Below are 20,835 nucleotides of genomic sequence, written 5' to 3' on the forward strand. Positions count from 1 at the left end.
ACATTAATGCTGCAGTATTTATATCTGAAAGCATCTTTAGAATGCTTTGTGTGACCTCATAACCATGAACATGAATAATTGAAGGCTTCCAGTGGTGGACTTAAAGCTCCTGGAAGATGGCGATGAACAGGGAAGTCCAGTTTTCAAGGCATGGGGTCAGAATGACCTGATTTAGCCCATGAAATGTAAAAAATTATGAAAGGCAAATAAGATTGCCTGTAACAGGGAAATCTAATATTTACGCAAGACTAGTATTCATGTCTTTTTTCTATTCCGGGATTAAACTGCTCTTAACCTCCTATTGATTGTCTGTTAAACCGTAAAGCAGCCTTGAGGGTAACGTGAAACATGCTGACCTTGATGATGCAAATCCCCGCAAGGATGATAAAGATCAGTGGAGCCCATTTGTACTGTATTCGGGGCTGTGCATTTCCATGCTGGTTTCATAACTATTTCTTGACATACTAAAGCGGACTAGGGCGCTCCCCTCCACGATATACAGTTATGTAAGGCAAACTGTTTTCTGTGTGGTCTGTCGCAGTGCCTCTTGCTCATGAGCATCTAGTTTGTCACGTGAAATCAAATCATTGGTGCATTCGTAGCGTACCCGGCGAGCATAAAAGAACAATTTTGCGCAAAGAGATTGCTGAAAATTGCCTGTCAAACGCGTGGGTGTTTGTTTTATTTGCTTTCTGTCATTTTTATTCCATCACGTGTTTTGCATGACGAAGAAAAGTCTCCCGATTTCATTGCTTTGCTACCCGAGCGGCCCTTAAGAGACGTGTGATGGAGTAGCTTATCAATGGCAAATGTTTAGTGCGCTCATTATGCCTAGCATGTCTCATTACAACGGTAACTTCACACCTGCACCCGAAAAGTACACAAAAGGGAAAAGGATTCTTTGTTATATTTGCTGCGACATTAAGATTGCTAATTTTATTTATTCAGATGATGCGTCTCATATGAGATGTCAAACATAACATAACCCTGAAGCCAACGGTGGAATCCTTCATCAAGCCATCTGCTAAGAGCTTTGTTTTCTATCTTGGAAAATGTGCCATTATGTTGGAAGGAAGGAAGGAAGAACATTCAATCACTGTTCGTGAATCCTGCCAGCATACTGTATGGGATCAGTTGAGAACTGATGCTAAAGCCAGCTGCACGCCTGAATGAACTCGTCGAACCTCACAAAAAGATCAATTATTTCACATTTAAAAGTAAGACCTATTTGATTTAATTGGATCCACAAACAATGTGAATAGCCTGCAGGTAGACGTTTCTCTGTTAGTGTAAAAGGGGTAAGAAATGGAAGGATGGTGGTTCAAGCTTCATGTATTTTTAATGACTTGGGAACTTTTTAAAACTATTTCTAAAATGTAAGATGGCGAGCACAATCCTTCAAAAATTTCTCCGGAGATGCAGAGATATCTGACAGGCTTCTAGCAATGAAAGCACCATTCATCACTTCGTACTTTTTAGAGACAGTTATTTATGAAAATAGTACTACTTGTTAAAATACTAAATGCGCAAATCTGCGTATTATACAATTAAGACGAGAAAAATCCCTGAACTCTTTCATTTCCCTGTCCTCTGAAATTGTAATATTACATACCTGCCTCCATGCATACAAACCTACTTTTTCATCAATGCTTTCCCAAGACAGGTAATTCAAATTAATTTTTAAAACATGCACAATATATGAGGCTTAATTTAGAGAAGAGGGAAGGATGCTCATATTCATTTTAGCTGCAAGTCACAATTAATCAACAATGAATTGGACTCCATTAACAGATTTCTTGGGCATCAATTAACAGCCACCCTTCTTGTTACTTCCCAAACAATACCAAAAAGGGGCCTTTTAAGTGCAAATCCTGTGAACAGGTTCCTGCCAGCCCATTTTAATGAGACTTACTTCCTGCGTGAACTGCTGCGAAAGGAGCAGACCTCACTAATGAGCCTATTGTTGTTTGCAAACATGGCGAGATGAAGGCTGGAATGACACGACTGTAGTTACACTGTCCTTAAACACCTCAAAGAGCTTTCAGCGACGTTGTATTTCTTCCGCAAATAATTGGCTACGGAGTTCAGTGTGTTGTTCGTGTTGTTGCTTGTGATATTTTCAGTGAAAGTGATTTAGCCCGTTAGGGTTTGGAACTTGTTAGCCAACGGTCGCTTCTTAAAATCTTGTGTAGAGAAAATGAATTGATATTTTCCATTATTTAAAAAAACAAAAACAAAAAAACAATAGATACTCTAGCCCATGTCGGCAGTATAAGACAGAGACATGGACTCACGTAAAATATCTCAGCAGTAATGATATTCATTCTTTGCAGAGGATAAAGAATACTGCCCTGTGGTAGTTATCACCTCTGTCTTGTTATATGGTGTATTTTTTATTACCATTTAGCAAGCAAACATTTCTCAGGCAGTTTTTTGGTTATTTTAAGTACATATTACAGTATATATTTATGTTCTATGTTAAGTTTCACACCAAGTTAGAACTGTTATTGACATTAACTCATTGATTGCCACTGACATCATGAGACGTCCAATCCATTTGGAAAAAGGAGAGTCAGTCTTTCATTTCCACAACTTCATTATGTTGAATATATCATGTCATTTCTAGGATTCTGCAATCTACATTTCATTTGGATCATGGCAGAATTTTCACTTATGTGACTGCAGCTCTGAAACTTTAGATTAATTATGGCTTAGTCTCTAATACTGACCCTGACCCAGATTTTTTCGTCACTACTTCCATATAAAAAGTGCTGCAGGTTACAAAATGGAAGGGCAAAGAGCGCCTTTCCAAACCTCTGTACACTAAGTCAGATTAATATTTCCAAAGGGCTTTAAGGAGGATTTATGGGAGGCGAAGATGTTTACAGTGAGGATGTGCCTGGCATGACAGAGAGCTTCCAAATGAAGAGTGTTGATGTGACAATGCACTCACCAGGCCTGAGATTTCCTCCTGGGAACACTTTGCCTGGTCCACTTGGAGTGAGGCGTCAGGTGGTAAATCAGCTGGCGGCAGATCTTGTTGGTCGACTTGAGGGAGTCCGTCTCCTGCAACCAAACAACAGACGAGTGTCGAATAGCAAGTAGACAATCTTAATAAAAATGCTGAAGGACAAAACAGTGGATGCGTTAAGTAGGGACACTTAATATTCTTTGGGTATTCCAATATTAGACTGAAAACTGTGTGTAGTCTGAGAACATGCAATTAATGACTAATTATTCATTTCATTTGACAGAAATTTTTGGAAAATATAATGGTCATATCCTAGTCCCAAAATACTTTGAAAGTCATATTAAATAGCGCCAAGACTGAAACACAAAAAAAGTAGTTAAATTTAGCATACGTTTTTAACATGGGAATTTTTTTTTATTGATATGGTACACTTGTCATAAATTTCAGAATTTAGGTCAAAATAGGCTACTTTTAAGTCATTTGGGGAATTTTATTTTAGCAGAATCCTGCACAAGGGACTAAAAATGGAAATTAGCTTTCAGTTATTATCTTACATATTTACATGGATATGTTCATTGATATGTATTGTCCCTTTTATTAAACAAATCAAACTCAAAATCAGCAGATAGCTTCATGTGTTGTATCAAGAAAAAGAAAATACATTTACTTCCCGTTCACTCAACATTGTAGATTCGCGTAGGTTGTGTGTTTTGTCCAACAGTGATGACCGATTTAATTTTTTGATGATAGAGTAGGTCACATTCATACAGATCTGATTTCATACTGCACAGGCGTCGGATATATATATATATCCTATTTTATCGGCATTCAAATGAGCCCAGTTTGTATTTGATGAAACTAACAACAACAAAAACCATCTGATACTGGCACATATAGATTTCTAAATGTTGAAAAGTCACCACTGGTATAGACCATTCATCAGATTCATATTTTTTTTCTCTGGTACAACGTTGTGTAAATGGACATTGTTTCAGAGGTTTTTTTTCTGCTCTCATAGAAGAAACAACATTTTCCTCCTGGCAACCTGATACTAATAGGCCTGCTGCCATCTCCTCCTTCTCCTTCTTCCATGTCCCTCTTATTTTTTCCCCTTTGTCACTATAAATGGAATGGGTAGCGCTGAGCTGGGCAAATCTAATTAATGGTACAACACAACAACAACAAAAAGGAGGCAGCGTGGCGAAGAGAAAGCGAGAGAGTGCGGTAGTGTAAGAAAGGACAAGGCAATTTACCTCTAGGCGATTAACCATTGCAGCTAGCACTTTGTTTCTTGGGTGACAAACAAACCCACCCCTCACTTCAAAACAGTCAGCACTGCCATTTTCAGCCACTTGGGTGGGTGAACACTGCCTCGCATACTGATTAAAGGGGGAGTAAATCACCACTTTCATGATGAAATATGATAATTGCAGATCTGACAGTCTGGTAGTATTAAATTCCATTTAGAGGCGTTTGATGGATTTTTTATGATATTTTGGACATGCAACCCCTTGAAGTTTGCAATTGTCCAGTATAATGATTGATTAAGTACCTATTAAAACTGATCTCATATTAAATGGATTTGATGCCGATACTGTACCGATACCACATTGATTGGTTAATTTAATTATTATATAACCATAAATCTTTTTGATGTTGATCATTTACATATTAGTATGTTTAAGTCCTTGACTTTGTTCAGTTAGTTTTTTTTTAATTACTGATGGCTTTTTTAATTTGCATGTTTAATTCATTTTTATTTAATTCATTTAAATCATTGTTATTTTTTTCAAAATTGATCTCAAGTCATTAAATTAATTTGTTTAAATTGAAATCTTTATTATATTAAAAAGGCTTTACCCTTCCCCATATCCAAAACGAGTTGGACAAGTCCTGGTTTACATGACATCTGAGCATTAGATGTTATTTCCTGAAAATTGTGCCCTTAACCACCATTTTGAACGCTTGGCCACTAGCCAACTGGAAGTGTTTTACATGTTCTTTGCCACTCCCAGAATACTAAATTAATGTGGATAAACCGGTCCTACAAAATAGTATCATTCGTCCAAAGTCTCACTTTGTCTTTTATCGACCGGCCAGTCATTTTGTAGTTACAATAATTGTGAATCAACTAACTTTTGAACTTTAAAAATAACCTCTTCATAGCCTCAAGCATTGTTGAGTTGTATTGATCTTTTTAGCATGTTTTTTTAGTCCCCTCATAAAGAGCAGGAGGCCTGGAGATAACAGATAGCAGCACCAGCTTCTCCAGTTTAGTTCACCCACGCTGGTCAAATGGAAGACGATCTCATGCTCCTGAGGGTCGAACCCCCGCCATTGACCATTTTCACCATTCAACAAAAAGAGCACATGAGCAGCAGGTAAAATGATCTATGCTTCTTTTGCAGAGCAAGATTGGTTTGTTGTTATCGTTGTTGATGAAAGAGCAAAAATAGTACAAAAATGTATTTGACATGCGCAGAAACTTTCTTAAAATGTCTTGATTTTGACAAAATTTCTGCACACTCGTTAAACTGTTGTTAACTTAAGGTAATTTTGAGCAAGTATATGCCAGCAATAGTCTAAAAACTGTATTTTGGTTAATAATGCATTTGTGGTATAAACAGAAAAGAATTGTTTGGTTCCCATTAAGAAATACAAGTAAGTGTTGACGCTAATGCTACACACATTTTATACTTTTAGTGTAAATACTGAACAATACGAACATAGTATTGTTATGAATTCTCACCCTTTTAGGACATTGTAGATCTCGGGCCAGGCTCAACAGCAACTCGTGTGAGATGGGGTCCACCAGATTAAGAAAAGCTGCGTTCTTGTACAAAATGTCATTGAGCGACGTTCCCTGGAGTCCCAAATCCTGGAAAGAGACGATTGTTAAAAAAAGTGACACACAAAAGATTAATCTTGAACTTGGAAAAGGTTTAACAATCTTGCCTAATGCTGATAAGGGAATTCTTCAAAATCCCCAGAGTCTAATCAATAGAGATCCGTTATCTGCCAGATCTTACTCGGTTTTAAAAGCTGTCTAGGTGTTGAAAAGAAAGAAATGATTGTTGAGCCTAGCTTGTGTATAATACTAGCAGTTCTCCATTACCCATATATTAAACAATCTTCATTATAAAGGACTTTATAAAAAAAATCCCAATATCCAGTGGTGAAAAATGTATACGTTTTTAAAAAGTGTTGCCTAGGGATGCGAATTTAATCCATTCCATAACTGTTCAACCACTATGATATAGTACTATATTTCCTAAAAAATGCGTTTAAGCCTTCCAACGCAATTTCTGCTGGAACTGCATTTTTCAGTGAAACAATAATCAATCACATTTCAATGGTCCTTCATCCCCTCCCAGTTAAATTAGATTTTGCCATCGTTGGCAGCCAATGAGTTAAACACGGTCTGCGCAAATTGTGTAGTAATGCATACTGTAATACAAGCTGGGGGGTGAGGTTATATAACGCTCCATGCGCTCTGACAGACTGAAGCCTTTGAGGGGTACGTGGAGGAGGAAAACTCCCATCAGCATTTTCTCCTCCCCCGGCTTCTGATTTGATTTATTACCCTGGACCTCGGTGGGAGTCCCTGTTGCCGGGCTATCCTCCAGGCCAGCTCGCCCTCTATTATGCATTGTTTAGTGTCCACTGTAAGTCTATTGCATTATGATGCAGCTACAACGCACATTAATTCCAAAGATTAATTTGGCCCACACCCCATGTTTTTGTCCTCATGTAATAATATTAAACCTTCAGAGAAGTTTATTGTGAGTTTATTTAAAGTTGAAGCTATAGGTTTAGCTCCAAAGATAAAGCTTTCATTTATTCATGAACTAATTGAAGACTCCAATTCATGCATAATTGTGATTGTGCATATAATTTGCTCATATTTGACTGGTCTCGCCAGGCGGCATCGTCAAAGATCTGAATTGCACATCGCTGATGAACTTTTTTGCCATGAGTTGCTCAACACCCTTTCGACTGTATTTGTATCCTTATTGCTCATTCATGGTTGAAATGGCAGCGCAATCGATAAGCTGTAGTAATGTGGTAATAAAACTACACTGTGTTGCGGAACCAGAGACTCCTCCTAGTCAACAAAGACTACAGTTCTCTTGATATTGCGACTTTCTTCACTTCTGCAAGGAATACCTGAAAAACCCCAAACTAATTATGTTGATAACCCTCAGGGCACACACTGCCATCGAGATGTTATTGGTTCTCCCCTGTAATGACTAGCACCACGAGAAAGAGACATTTTCAATCATCTCAAAGTGATTATCTGCAAATCCTTCCACCTCTCGAGAGAAAAAAGCCGTGTCACTGTTACACAAAACACTAGACTTTTGCCAGTTCATTTCGTTTTCAATTCATGAAGTATAATTGAACACTGCGCTCTCTCCTGTGGCATCTCGTAAAAGGTGGTTTGATCCGTAACATTTCAGAAATGGATTGTTTGCCAAAGTAAAAGCAGATGTATGCACGTGTCTTTTGTCAAAGATAAGCCCTAGGAACACCGTTTTTGGTGTGTTAGGTAGTTTTTTTTACTAATTTGTGGGTCTAGAATCCAGTACTGATCTCAGTTTTTCTAAATCACATCAGATTTTTCAACCATAGAATCCCGGATTTCATGTTAAAAAATACTAAACTTCCCATATGTGCTTATCTTATTTCAAATCAAATGTTGACTTACAGCTTCAGTGAAATATAAACGAAAGGGCCTTAAATGTAATGTTTATTTAACATGACTGTGTTTTTACAATGTACCTGACATGCCAAAAAAATTAAGAAAAAAATCTGACTGCACTTTTGGAATCAGCATACCAATTTTACTGTTAATTAACATGAAAAAATGTAGATTTTTTTATTATAAATGATCTGATAATAAAAAAAAATAAAAAAGTTTACTGCAGAGTCTACCTCGCATATAAAGCTCCTCATGTGAAAAAATAAAAACCAAATTAAGGCACCCCTGCCAACACATTCAATATGTATCACGGCAACAGTAGGACCATGGCGATAATTACTACTTTCCTATTATCCAGGACTATGGCACCATCTTATGGGATCTTAGTGTGTTCTACTTTTACCAATGTGTTTTTAAAAAAAAATTCTATAAAATTATTTTAAAAAAACTTACACATAGCCTCTTCTTAAGTGACTCACTGCCTTAGCACTGCTAATGTCGCATCTGTCAGAAGCCTTACTGAAAGTTTCGTGTGAGTCACAACCTTTCAACTTCATGAGAAATATCTCTGACGTTTATTCATCTTACAGCTACTTGACATTGCGCTTTCAACCTTCCACAACACGGACGCATTGTTTATTGCTTTCACTTCCACTGTACGCCAAATGGATGGTACATCAGCTACAGATGGGCCGGAAGTTACTTCCAGGTTGTTGTTCCCCCCCCCCTCAGCCTAACTCCGGGAGCTCTCTTGATCAGAAGTTCTCCCGTCAGAGCATCCTGACTGTTCCCTTCCTTTGATCAGTGCAAAGCTACCAAGAGGAAATGGGAAGCTCAAGCTGAGCTCTAAAAACGGCGCTCACTCTCGCTTCCCTCTAGTTTGGGTAAATCCCCACCCACCCCCTACTTGGATAGTGCAAATTACAAAATGGGGAACGAGTTACACAATCAAATGAATATCTGATAAGGGGCAGATGCAGGATGTCGATTTATAGGCAGCCACAACCATGACTAAAGAGGAAGAGAGAAGCTGGCTCACAAATTTGGAAAATAAGTGTTTTGATATCGTCCATTCATCACATTGCTCCACTGTTAATACACATTAGCGTTGTCAAAGCTGTTCATGTATTGATGCTGAATTGTTGTAACCGGAAACGATATTTCATTGCAAACGTATGGAAACTCAATTCTTCGTTTTTGTACCCAAGTCAAAATACCTAATAGATGGACATCTACCACCGTCAATGGCAGCCAATTGGTTAAGACCAATAAATAGAAAAAAAGTGTGACTCCTATGAATTCAACATTAATTTAATGTCCTGTTTTTTGCATATCTCTTAGGGGGGGAAAATGTAAAACAATTTATTCCGTGTATTCTATTTTTGATCTGTTGTTGAATTTTGAAGGGCTTTTTTGGACCTTGTGTTCTTTCTGCTTTTTAGACATGAATAAACATGATGCCGTGCAGACAAAACAGATGCTTTCCTCAGACACCACCAAAGCCTCATAAAACTCAGACAAATATGCTGATTGATACAAAGTCAAATTAACCAATTTCCTATGAAATTAATGTTAGGATTTTTAAATGACCACATGAACTATTCCTCCAATCAACTGAATCAATGTTGTGGTCCTTTAACGAATGAAACAATGAACAGGGGAGGGGGGAAAATGCCGCAGACAAACAATATCATAGGAGTGTTTACGCCCCTAATAACAGGACACAAGGCCATATTCTTTATCCTCTGCAAAGAACAACCACACTGATGACATATCCGTCTGTCTGATACTGCCCCTGGGTGGCCGAGGTGAAAAACCCTCCAGCAGAAAAATGGCTAGCGAATTTCACTGTCCAGATGAACGTGATAAATAAAAACAATGCAAAATGAGAAAACCCCTTTTGACCGACCCACGGAACAAATTCCACTCATACCCCAAAGCGCTATCGCATGCTGAATTTGAATGTACAATATAATACTTTAAGACAAGCTATGGAATATGCTATTCGTTTACAATCTATGCACTTCTAGTCAACATTGCCTGCCAATGACCGCAGTAGACGTCCTATTCATTTCAATTAGTAAGGGATGTAGGAGTGTGTTATCCTGTCATGTGCGCTTGAAGAAAGTGACAAAAGTGTGACTAAAGTAAGCGTGATGTCACCTTTCTCAGCAGTTTGAGCACTTGGGCCGCTTGCTCGGAGCGCTCTTCCCGGAGGTGTCGCTGGATTTCGCGGATCCAAGCCACCCGCTTGACGTACGGGCTGTGGTCGCTTTTGCGCAGCATGGCCGGCACCTTGTCCGACTTGAGCATCAAGGAGGTAAACAGCACTTCCCCTCTGCCTCCGTCGCTTTGCACTTGCTCCTCATTCCTCTGCCTCTGCCGCCGTCGCTTGCTCCAGCGACTTTCCCAATGGAGACTTCGGTGCCTGCTTAACTTGGAGCCCATCACTCGTGAGGCGCAACCGGGAGAGCCGAGGCGTCCATGCTGAGGAAAGTTTGAACGCTGCACAGGCTGCGCTCGATCGCCCCCCTTTCGTTTGCCCCCCGTGCACGCGCTTTTTGCTCACATCCAATCAGAGGAGCGCGCTCTTAAACAGCTGCTTGCCTGACCTCTCACGACACACGCGGTGGACAGCATCACTCAGTTCGGGGTGGGATGCATCCGCAAAAAACGACCCAGTGCTCTGATAACAGAAACATTTGTGCACCCAGACGCACAAAACACAGGTTTCAATACACAGACAAGGGTTGATGACAATTACAAACACCTGGGTCCCACAAGGGAGGAGGAGCCAAACGAGACACAGCAGTGAAACAATCACCCAGACAGGAAACACAAGGAAACACACCCAACCAATCAAAACTCCAACAAAACATGACAACCACCAAGTTAATTTGATCATTGGTCTCTTTTTTGCACTTTTATAATTATGCATGGATCACTTTTGTGAAATAAATATTGCATTCGTTTTGGAACAACGCTTTCTTAATAAGCATTTCATTTATTTAATAAAGGGACAGTGCACAATATTTATCAATTACTCACATATACCAACATGCGCCATCCAAATCAATCTATCAGAATGCAAAGTACACTATGTGGCTGTTTGTACTGAGGCTGGAGTGACACAAAAATGTGGACTTTTAATACTCCTAACAGGCCACAGCTGAGAAAACACTAAAATTGGGCAATGTTTTCATAGCTGAAACTAAGCAGGCAGCAAATAACTGTAAAATCTACAACAAAGTAACATAATAATTTGTATCATCGTTTTGGCGAGAAAAATGAATTTATAAGGCACCGCACATAGAAAGGAACTTCTCAGTGGACTGCACGTCTTCTTCATCCTCTGCGAAGAATGACTACTTTTAAAATTTTGAGACACTGCTGTATAAGAAAATAAATAAAAGCTGGTTTGACTGGGTCAAGAAAATAATTGCGTATTTGTGTCAGGTCATATTTGAAGCCTGTGATGAATCAGAAAAAAACTTTTGCGAGTGAGCTGGAAGGCCAGTTGGCAGGCATCCCCCATTTCTCTATCGGCCATGCTTTACCCCGATTGGGCGAGTTCCGGAGGGGGCAGGGCGTCACGTCCCGGGCATTTCAACACAAGCTTCTTGCTATCCTTTCCGTTCTCACTGGACAGGAATCCGGTGCGCCGTCCCACTTAACCTCCACCTCTTGGTTCTCGCGTCTTTGACCCCTCCCGGTGATTTGTGGACCTTCGTTCTTGGTGAGGAGGCGCTTCATTTAACACTTTGCTGTACGTGATCCAAAAAGAAAACATACCAAAGGCCAGAGTTAATCTTTGTCCCAGACAAGTTGAACCATTTTTGCAGATAAATTGCAACTCACACTGGTGAATGCGGTTTCCTCTTAATGATTCATTCATGGAAAGAGTGTTCTTCTGCTTGTCTGTCTTTTGACACTTACACTTAAACACAATAACATGCTTAAGGGCCTAATAATTCTATACTATGTACTATCACTAGATATAGTTAGTACTCGTAAATATTACTACTATAATTAAGTGCCTACGATAATAGAAGTATAAACTCCTAATAATTCTACTAATACTAAAACTAATTTCAATAAAAATTTCAGTATTAAAACTGCAAGTGTCATTAAAATGACTAGGAATGATGATTACTATTAACAAATCAATCTTTCTGAATATAACTATACTATGATAAACACTTTGCTTTTAAAAAAAAAACTAGATGTAATGCCATGAACACTGCTACTACCAGTGAATACAACAAATACTTTAAATACTACTTATAGCGTTAATAGCCCTACCAGTAAACTTACTTCCTAACAACTATGAATACAAATATTATTATGACCACAAAATACAAACCTAAGAGGCTAAAAACACATCTAATACTAATGCTACAGATATAGTAGTAGTCCTAAAATTACTAATAAAAAAAATACAAACAAATGTTCTTGCCTTTACCACTACAACCACAATTAAATAAAAAAATATGGAAATGTAATTCCATAAGCATTTATAATTAAATATTTGTCATTTTTAGTCATAATATTAAATTTCATCCTACTAATTGTATACTTAACTAATAGTTGTAGTGTTAATAGAACTGAATACAGTTGCTGCTTTGACTATCACTGAATACTACCAATCTTATTACTGATAATACTAAAACATAAGAATAAATATTGCCACATATTAGATATAAGTACTAAATACTCTTACTTATATTCTACATATAGTGAGAATTAAAAAGAAATACTACCATTTTATTCCTGCTCCAAGATAACCAATCCAAACTAATCAATCTAAAACTATGCCACAACAAATAGTAACTAGCTAATGATAACAAGCACATTAATAATAATAGTAATGATAAATTGAAATTATAAAACAGTTTCTTCTCAGGTTGCTAATCATAAACTTCCTTCTATTTGCCTGCGTCATGCGTGGTGGCGTCAGAGTTCTTCTGGCTTTCTCCTCCTCGAGGTTTTTAACGGCGGGGCTTTAAAGTTTACGACTCCAGTGATAGTTAAATATTGAAAAGACACGGTGAGTGAGTCTGTCGCATATCACCTGCTTCGCAGATTCCCACTGACAAAACCACGAACAGCGAGCTTCTTATTGCGGAGTACCCCAACAAAAGTCAAGGTAAGACTTTCATTCACTAATTGTTATCCTTGGAATGCAATCTTATCTCATTCGGAGAAGTAAAAGATCATCAGTAAACTTGTTTATCTGATAAATGTTAACATTTAGAGGTCATTACGTCTGTATAATAATATCGCCTCATACCACATTTAAACTTTGCTCTTAGTGTCTTATTTTATTTTTGGGGCTTTTCTCAAATCAATGTTTTCCATACTCTGTTCTTTTCAAGCGTATTATCTATGCACTGGATTATCTTGTCTGAAATGGAACAAACTGATGCTGTTCCAGATGATATGGTTCACCAGGACACGAAAACATCAAATGTCTCTGGCAAAAGTGCTTAACCAATATTATTACTAAACTAAAGCCCACTAAGATAGATGCAAACTGAAAATGTGAGCGCTAAATATACACTTTGTATTGCCCTCCATGGGAGACGGACATTACCAGATATTCATTAGCAAATTAGATTTTTGTTCCGGACTGGATCAAAAATTGCCCTTGTTGCTAAGCAGAGAAAACAGGGCACATTCTAAATTGCCCCAACTGTTATGATTGTTTGTTTATGATAGGAAATCAAAGTCAATTGAGTACATTTACAAGTCTCCTAACTTGTCAATCAAGTTAAAAACATAACACATACAATAAAGTAATCCTCAGAGCCATATGAGCTTTAACCTCTTTAACAAGTGAATAAGTTAGAAGCATTTAATAATGAAAAAATTTTATAAAAGGATTTTGTGGTGGCTAGTATTCATTTTTAAAAAGATGATTTGAGATTCAGTATGCGTTATTTCTGCTATGTAGACTATAACACAGCTAAATCTGCTAATACCTTATTGTAATTCCAAAAACAATGCAAAAAGAAGTACAAAATAGAATCATTTGGGTTGCAAGCTTACTCATCAACTGTTCTTGATGGTCAAGTTGATAAAAAAAATCCTAAAAAATGAGATTGAAATCCAACAAATAAGCGAGAATGGCTCATTTTCTGTGTCCAGATATCCCAAATCCCAAGCGTGTCAAAATGGTGAAGATGACAATCGTGCTGGCGGTGACGCTGCTGCTGCTGGCAGCCGCGGCTATATTTTTGGGAGTTTTTTACGGCGTGGATGACATGATGCACCAGAACCAGCACGTGTACCAGAGGGCAGCCGTGGCGGCCGATGCCGGACCGTGTTCTGTGATTGGCAGGCAAGCGCCTGCTCACTTTGTGCACATTTTGTTTACATACCATCTGGTCCAGATGTCCCCGATACGGCAGTTGAGAATGACTAGTACACCACAAAGATAAATGGCAGTCGATCCCATCATTTTGCGATTTACATACGGGAAAACCAGTTGAAAAATGCTACCTTAGCACCCTTTCCCGCTGGTTTTGGTTGATAAAAATAATAACAGATCATTTTAAGTTTTTGGGATCTAACCCTAACAGCATTACCGTTTTATTCCCAGTGATGTCATATTGGGCCAATAAATATATGTATTACATTTGTTAAAAACAACCAATTATAAAAGAAGTTACCACTTTTGAATTTCCTTTTTTTCTGGAACGTCATTTATAAAATGTTGTTAAAAAAATGAACACAAATGTTAAAAAGAAAATTCTTCCCGAGTTTCTCATTAAAAAATGTAATTTGAATATTTAACAAAAATTTCAAATTAAAAAAAATCCCAACTATGAAATCTTTTGATAAACAATAAGTTGTCAATGAGCCAATTAATTGAAGTGGGTAAACTAATAAGAAACTAATAACTACAATGTGGCCAGCGACAAAAATGAGTTTGACTTCCCTGTGTTTAATGCAATCCATCTCAAACATAGTAACTAAACCATAACAAGTATACACTCATTTGTCACAGTAATCTAATGACTTGCGGTGAATGCATACTGGAAGATCCAAATATATCACACACACAATTCTCCCTGCGAGGAGGCGAGAACTTGTTGTCACGCTTGCATGACTTGTATGAAAACAGTGTGCGGGGCTTAGCATCACAATGAGAGAAAAATGGAACATTTTCCATGCGCTTGCTTGCATGCAACGGATGCAAAATAGGCACAGATGGATGAACATTGCTCACCCGCTTTTCTGTACTCACACACACACATACATTCACCCATTGACATGGCTGCTTTTCAAAGCATTTTCCCGAGCAAGGCTTTACTGTCATTTTCAAAGTATTATCATTCTTGCACACGTTGACAGTGACACGTTGAAGAAAGGAGGCTCCGCCGTCGACGCCTCCATCGCCGCCTTGCTGTGCGTCGGACTGATGAACGCTCACAGTATGGGAATCGGCGGGGGGCTTTTTCTGACTATTTACAACGCCACAACGGGTATGCATACTGTCAAGTCAGAATATCTTCTGCACGGCCAAGATAATATTTCTGTGAACTTGACGGAGATAGACATCAGTGGAAGTAGTCATCCCATCGTGCCTATTTGCAGGGACGGTGGAAACGATCGACGCTCGGGAGACGGCGCCTCGAAACTCAACGGAGAACATGTTTGGAAACAGCACTGATTTGTCACAAAGAGGTATGCTGGTTCATAAAACCATGAAAATGATTTAGTCATTTGCTAAGTAGCGCCCAAACTGAGTAAATTGGGGAGCCAAGTCTGTCAATCACAGTATTTTAAGTGATAATTGATTAGTGGCCTACTGAGCTCCAGCTGGAGGTCCATGGGGTAATTTGGATTGTTTTCAACCTGCTAAAGAGAGCCTTACTGGGGCTTTTTCCGTTGACTCCACAGCAGGAGGAGGTCCAACAAGGGTGCTGTGGACTCTCTACATACGCAAAATAATCTGATAGAGGGCCATATTGTAATTTGCAACCGAAAATCTGTCAAGACATTTTATTAAAAAGTCCACTGCAGCCACAATTACTCACTTGCTTACACACAAAAAAAATGAAAGAGAAAAGAATGCAATGAGAAGAAACAGAAAATGGGTGTGATAATAAGAAGAAAAACACGAGATGCAGATTCCTAAAAGGACTAGTTCAGTGTCCCCCCCCCAAAAAAAATCGGAAATTTCATATAAAAAAAAAATTGTAAAGAAAGACGCCGTTTTACACATCATTCATTTTACACATGAAAATTCCATCATCTTTTTTAAATGGCCAACAAAATATTTCTTCCATTACTCTTGTATTATTAAAAAGGTCCAATTTTTAGGGGGAATTTGTCTTTGGCGAAATATAGTCGGTTACTTGCAGCATCATTTTTGCTTAAAGTAGAGAAACAGAAGAAAATTAAGATCTCTGACATCAGCAGCAATTAGTAGAAAAACACCCAATGTCCACAGGTAGATTAATGTCAAGGATTATCATGTCTCTTAAATGAAAAACAAGACAGATGGAGTTTGATCTGCTAAGAAATCACTCCCATCGCTTATCATTTGTTCTTATATTGCTCATCCATTGACCATCCTGGTTTTATCACTTGATAGGCGGCTTATCCATAGCAGTTCCCGGAGAGCTTCGAGGTTACGAGCTGGCTCACAAGCGACACGGCAAACTTCCTTGGAAGGATTTGTTCCAGCCGAGCATCAAGCTGGCACAGGAAGGCTTCCCTTTAGGCAGGGCGCTCGCCTCGGCTGTGGCCCGACATAAGGGTACCATCGTCAAAGACTCAGCCTTGTGGTAAGATGTGAAAATGACCCAGAATGTCCTTTTAGGAAGCCAGTTTTCTCACAAAAGGCTTCCTCATCGCGCAGTGAGGTTTTCTGCAGCGGCAATGGCGAGGTTTTGAAAGAAAACGACACCATTAAGTTTCCCAAGCTTGCAGACACGTACAGAAGATTAGCGGAAGGAGGCGCTGATGCTTTCTACACTGGTGAAATCGCAGAAAATCTGGTGGCAGATATTCGGGCTGCAGGTAATTTGTTTTAGTCGACTACTTTTGGGGATGCTATTTTTTCTTTTTTGCGCTTCTTCGAGCTTTGACCAAAAAAATCTTTTTTAATTGCAAAAACTTGAGATTTTTTTTTTATCCAATTGAAAAAAAAATGTAGTCATTAAAAAATTCAGGAGATCCAGAAGCACAAAAGTTGTATGGTTCCACCCAAATTTGATAAAACATTGTTGTTTATTTCCTACACCCTCTTATTTATACAAGGAAATAAAATGACCCAATATCAAAATGATCTCTTTACCCCCCAAAACTACATGAAGTGGCCCAGAAAATCCCTAAAATCAAGAGGAAATAATGTAAAATGTATTGGAAAAGACCCCGTCAAGCCCAAAATGTGCGGGACAATTTAAAATTCACATAAAGTGGCACACAAGTATCCTAAAATTAACAAAGAAGTCACACAATTACTAATTTACTATGGTTGATACCAATGGTCAACATATGGCTGCCATTGACAGTGATGGAAATTGACTTTTTTTAAATTACAAGTCACATCTGTCTAAAATAAAAACAACTGTATGTGAAACTATCTTGTGAATGAGAAGACAAGAAGACTAAATAGCACCACAGCAAACTGTTCCTCTCTCCGTGGCGTCTAATTTTACTGCCATGACGGATTTGGTTTCCACATGGAGTCCAAGTGCATTGACGGTGTTTGTCTCTGGCCTGCATAGGCGGAATCATCACAATGGAGGATCTGAAGGATTACGCGCCCGTCTTGGATGAGAAGCCTTTGAATGTGAGCGTGGGGGAGTACATCATGGCTGTTCCCAACTCCCCCGCCAGCGGCCCCGTGCTCTCGCTGATTTTCAACATCTTGAATGGTAAACATTAAATGCTCTGTTCCAAAAAAGCACCGTGAGTGGGTGCCTAAAAATTTGCTCCTAAAATCAAATTGAACTCAATCTGTCAACAATATAACGAATCGACCTCGTTGAACCCTTTAATACGTGAATTATGATTCCTTTTCTGCCAGAATTTCAATCTTTTTTGACTGCGAACTTATATTTAACAACAAACTTATATTCCGCAGGTTACAACTTGACGTCAGACAGCGTCGCCAGCACCGAGAAGAAGATTCTGACATACCACCGTGTCATTGAGGCCTTTCGCTTTGCCTACGCCAAGAGGACCTTGTTAGGAGACCCGGCTTTCCTCAACATTACCAATGTAAACGGACCCTGTCAATCATTCCAATCCACTTTACCACTAGTACTCAATGAGTCACACTTTAATATGTTGAACAAAAAAAAGACCACTATCCCTATTTACTTTACAAGTGCAATATTAGACCAAAAAAATTATGTAAACTCCTAGTCTTAAGAAAAAGTAGAATATGAACTAAATCATTAGGTGCAATTTCACCATTATATTTTTTTCTGGCAACTAAACTACCTTCTGCAAGCTTTCTGATTGGCCAGCATTGACCAAAATAACTGCGTCCACATTTTAAATGTTGAAGAGGTTTAACATTTAGTTTTACTTCACAACTTCATACGTAGCACGACAGCATATTTTAATGTTTCAGTGACTAACGTTCATGAGAACTTCGCTGACTTTGATCAGTAAGTAGTGAGTCACAATTCCTAAATATGAGATGATGATTTCTATGCAATTTTGCTTGTTCAGGTTACCGTTTCTCAACTGCATCAGTAAGGAAATATGACTTAGCTGTGAAAGTCACAGGATAATTACTCAAGTTAATGTTAACGCCTAATAGTCCTGACTTTTGAGTCACAGATCTAGCCCGCAAAAGTAAATGTAGCTCAAATTAAATTAAAATAAAATGTCAGTATTCCTTCATGAATAATATAGGAGACTACAGAATTTAGTTTTAACTGTTATAATAAATACACTTCCTTTAGGTTTAAAAACAAAGAGAATATTTACATTGTTTCTTTTCACAAAACCTAAAGAACTGTTAATTTTTTATTAAAGTTCTGCAGAGACATATTGAACTAAGCTTTGTATTTCCATTACATAAACTCATTTCTAAATATTTTATTTCTACTTGCAAAGCTCATCAAGAACATCACCTCACTGTCCTACGCCAAAGAGCTCCGAGAAAAGATCACGGACTGGACCACTCACAACATAAGCTACTACGAACCAGAGTTTCACCTCCCCGAGAACCACGGAACGGCGCATCTCTCCGTTCTGGCCGAAGATGGCAGCGCCGTGTCGGCCACCAGCACCATCAACCAGTTGTACGACCAAAGCATTTCACCGGGAGTGTGCGCGACTTGTCATTTTTTTACATTTTACATTCTGATGGTTACTTTTGGCCCTCAGTTTGGGCTCCAAAGTCATGTCAAAATCAACGGGAATCCTCCTCAACAACGAGATGGACGACTTCAGCTCGCCACTCATCACCAATGGTTTCGGTGTTCCTCCATCGCCAAGTAATTTTATCAGGCCAGGTTAGATATGAACTGCTAAATACACACACGGACCTCAAAAGGTATTATAAAGTCATTTAAAATGATAACAGGCAATATTAAGGGCACAAATACATATTTAGAGACTAAAAATGTCCAAAAAAAGATGCCACCCCCAGAATGAGCTGCAGATGTTTGCATTTCGCTAGCATGCTTTCCATAAATTTTCTATTATATGTGATAAAAACTGACTCATCTACTATTTGATGCTGTTCAAAGGAAAAAGACCCATGTCTTCCATGTGTCCAACCATCCTCTTTGATAAAAAACACCAAGTAAAGATGGTGGTAGGCGGCTCCGGAGGTACGAAGATCACTACCGCTATTGCACAGGTAAGCCTTATAGAAAAAAAATTCAGTTTGAAAGAAATTTCCAGTGCATAGAAAAGGCTTAAAAGGGAGTGAATGGATTTGTGAATTGTAGGTGATCCTGAAAGCGTTGTTTTTCGACTACGACCTGAAGAAAGCCGTGTCTGACCCGAGGCTCCATAACCAGCTCAGTCCCAACACTACCATGGCCGAGCCAGATTTTGACAAAGTGAGGCTCGGAAATGTGAACACTTGAACGCAACACAATGAAAGAATGAAGTTATTCAGACGTTTTTAAGAAAAAAATGAAAAGTTGACCATATTTCTGGATTTCCTAACATTTTTCTTGTCTTTGCAGAACATCATGGAGGGTCTGGCAAAGAAAAACCACGAGACGGAATATCTCAAATCAACCGCAGCCGTCGTGCAGGCCATTGTCCGTTACGAGGACGGAATCCATGCTCAGTCGGACCCTCGCAAGTGGGCTTACGCCGCAGGATACTAAACTTCAACATAATTGGAAAACAAGATCAGAGACTTTAGAACTCCTAGTTGTCTTTTTGCAACAACTAAGGTTATTAATAAATCTATTTTTTGTATATCAGGACCAAAAAATAAAATAAAATTGAACTTTCTTCGAGTGTCTTCTCTATTTGGACATGGCTTCTTCCCCTTTTGAAAGGAGCCTTCGTGAATGTTTAGAGCACAGCCTCTCTGTGACCTTTTGTCCGATCATAAAAGTGCATGATTCTTTGCTATTTATGAAGGTCTTTTGTAAATCATTGGTGCTGCCAAGTCATTGCTGTCTATTAAAATACAACAGTGGGCTCATCGTGGAGGGATGGCAGCAGCTCGAACACACCTGATGTAGACCTGATTGCCTTTTGAACATTTTTAATGTGGCACGAGGAGTTTGGTATACTCAGACAGAGAGAGCCAACATCTTCAACCTTCTTAAATAACAATACAATATGATACAATTGCATACAAAGTTATCGGCAGAGGTTGACAGGTATGCAATTATTCCAGCAAAAATGAGACAGCATGATCAGATGTAAAAAATGAATGGCTATCCTCAAATATAGTGAATAATTTTTCAATGTCACACACTGTCAATGTCAGTCGATAATAAAATAAACCATTTTGTTTAAAAAAAAGTGCAGTTTTGCAGTCCCCCTTGCGTTTTTGCACTTGATAGAGGTAGTAACTCTTGCTTGGGGGTTTGGGAATATTTCATGTAAAGCTTCCCAAAACACCCCCTAGGCTAATAAAAGAATCCCCAAACTGAATAAAGATCCATACTTGGCAAGAGACTCAGGAATTAATCATTAGGAAGACAGGGAGACAATG

At 38.6% G+C, this 20,835-nt stretch overlaps 1 protein-coding gene across 1 annotated transcript; it reads left to right on the forward strand.

Moving 5' to 3' along the window:
• Positions 1 to 5,059: 5,059 nt before the first annotated feature.
• Positions 5,060 to 20,464, forward strand: LOC144090595 (glutathione hydrolase 1 proenzyme-like). Its single transcript, XM_077622222.1, has 15 exons — positions 5,060 to 5,352; positions 9,846 to 9,993; positions 12,756 to 12,819; positions 13,821 to 14,013; positions 15,030 to 15,160; positions 15,273 to 15,362; positions 16,276 to 16,468; positions 16,543 to 16,703; positions 17,414 to 17,563; positions 17,773 to 17,909; positions 18,759 to 18,946; positions 19,032 to 19,159; positions 19,397 to 19,509; positions 19,601 to 19,714; positions 19,844 to 20,464. Exons 1-15 carry the CDS (start codon positions 5,267 to 5,269, stop codon positions 19,988 to 19,990), a joined length of 2,043 nt encoding a protein of 680 aa, XP_077478348.1. The 5' UTR covers positions 5,060 to 5,266; the 3' UTR covers positions 19,991 to 20,464.
• Positions 20,465 to 20,835: the final 371 nt, after the last annotated feature.

Source organism: Stigmatopora argus, chromosome 16 (genome assembly GCF_051989625.1).
Source record: "Stigmatopora argus isolate UIUO_Sarg chromosome 16, RoL_Sarg_1.0, whole genome shotgun sequence".
In the NCBI taxonomy this organism is placed as follows: Eukaryota; Metazoa; Chordata; class Actinopteri; order Syngnathiformes; family Syngnathidae; genus Stigmatopora; species Stigmatopora argus.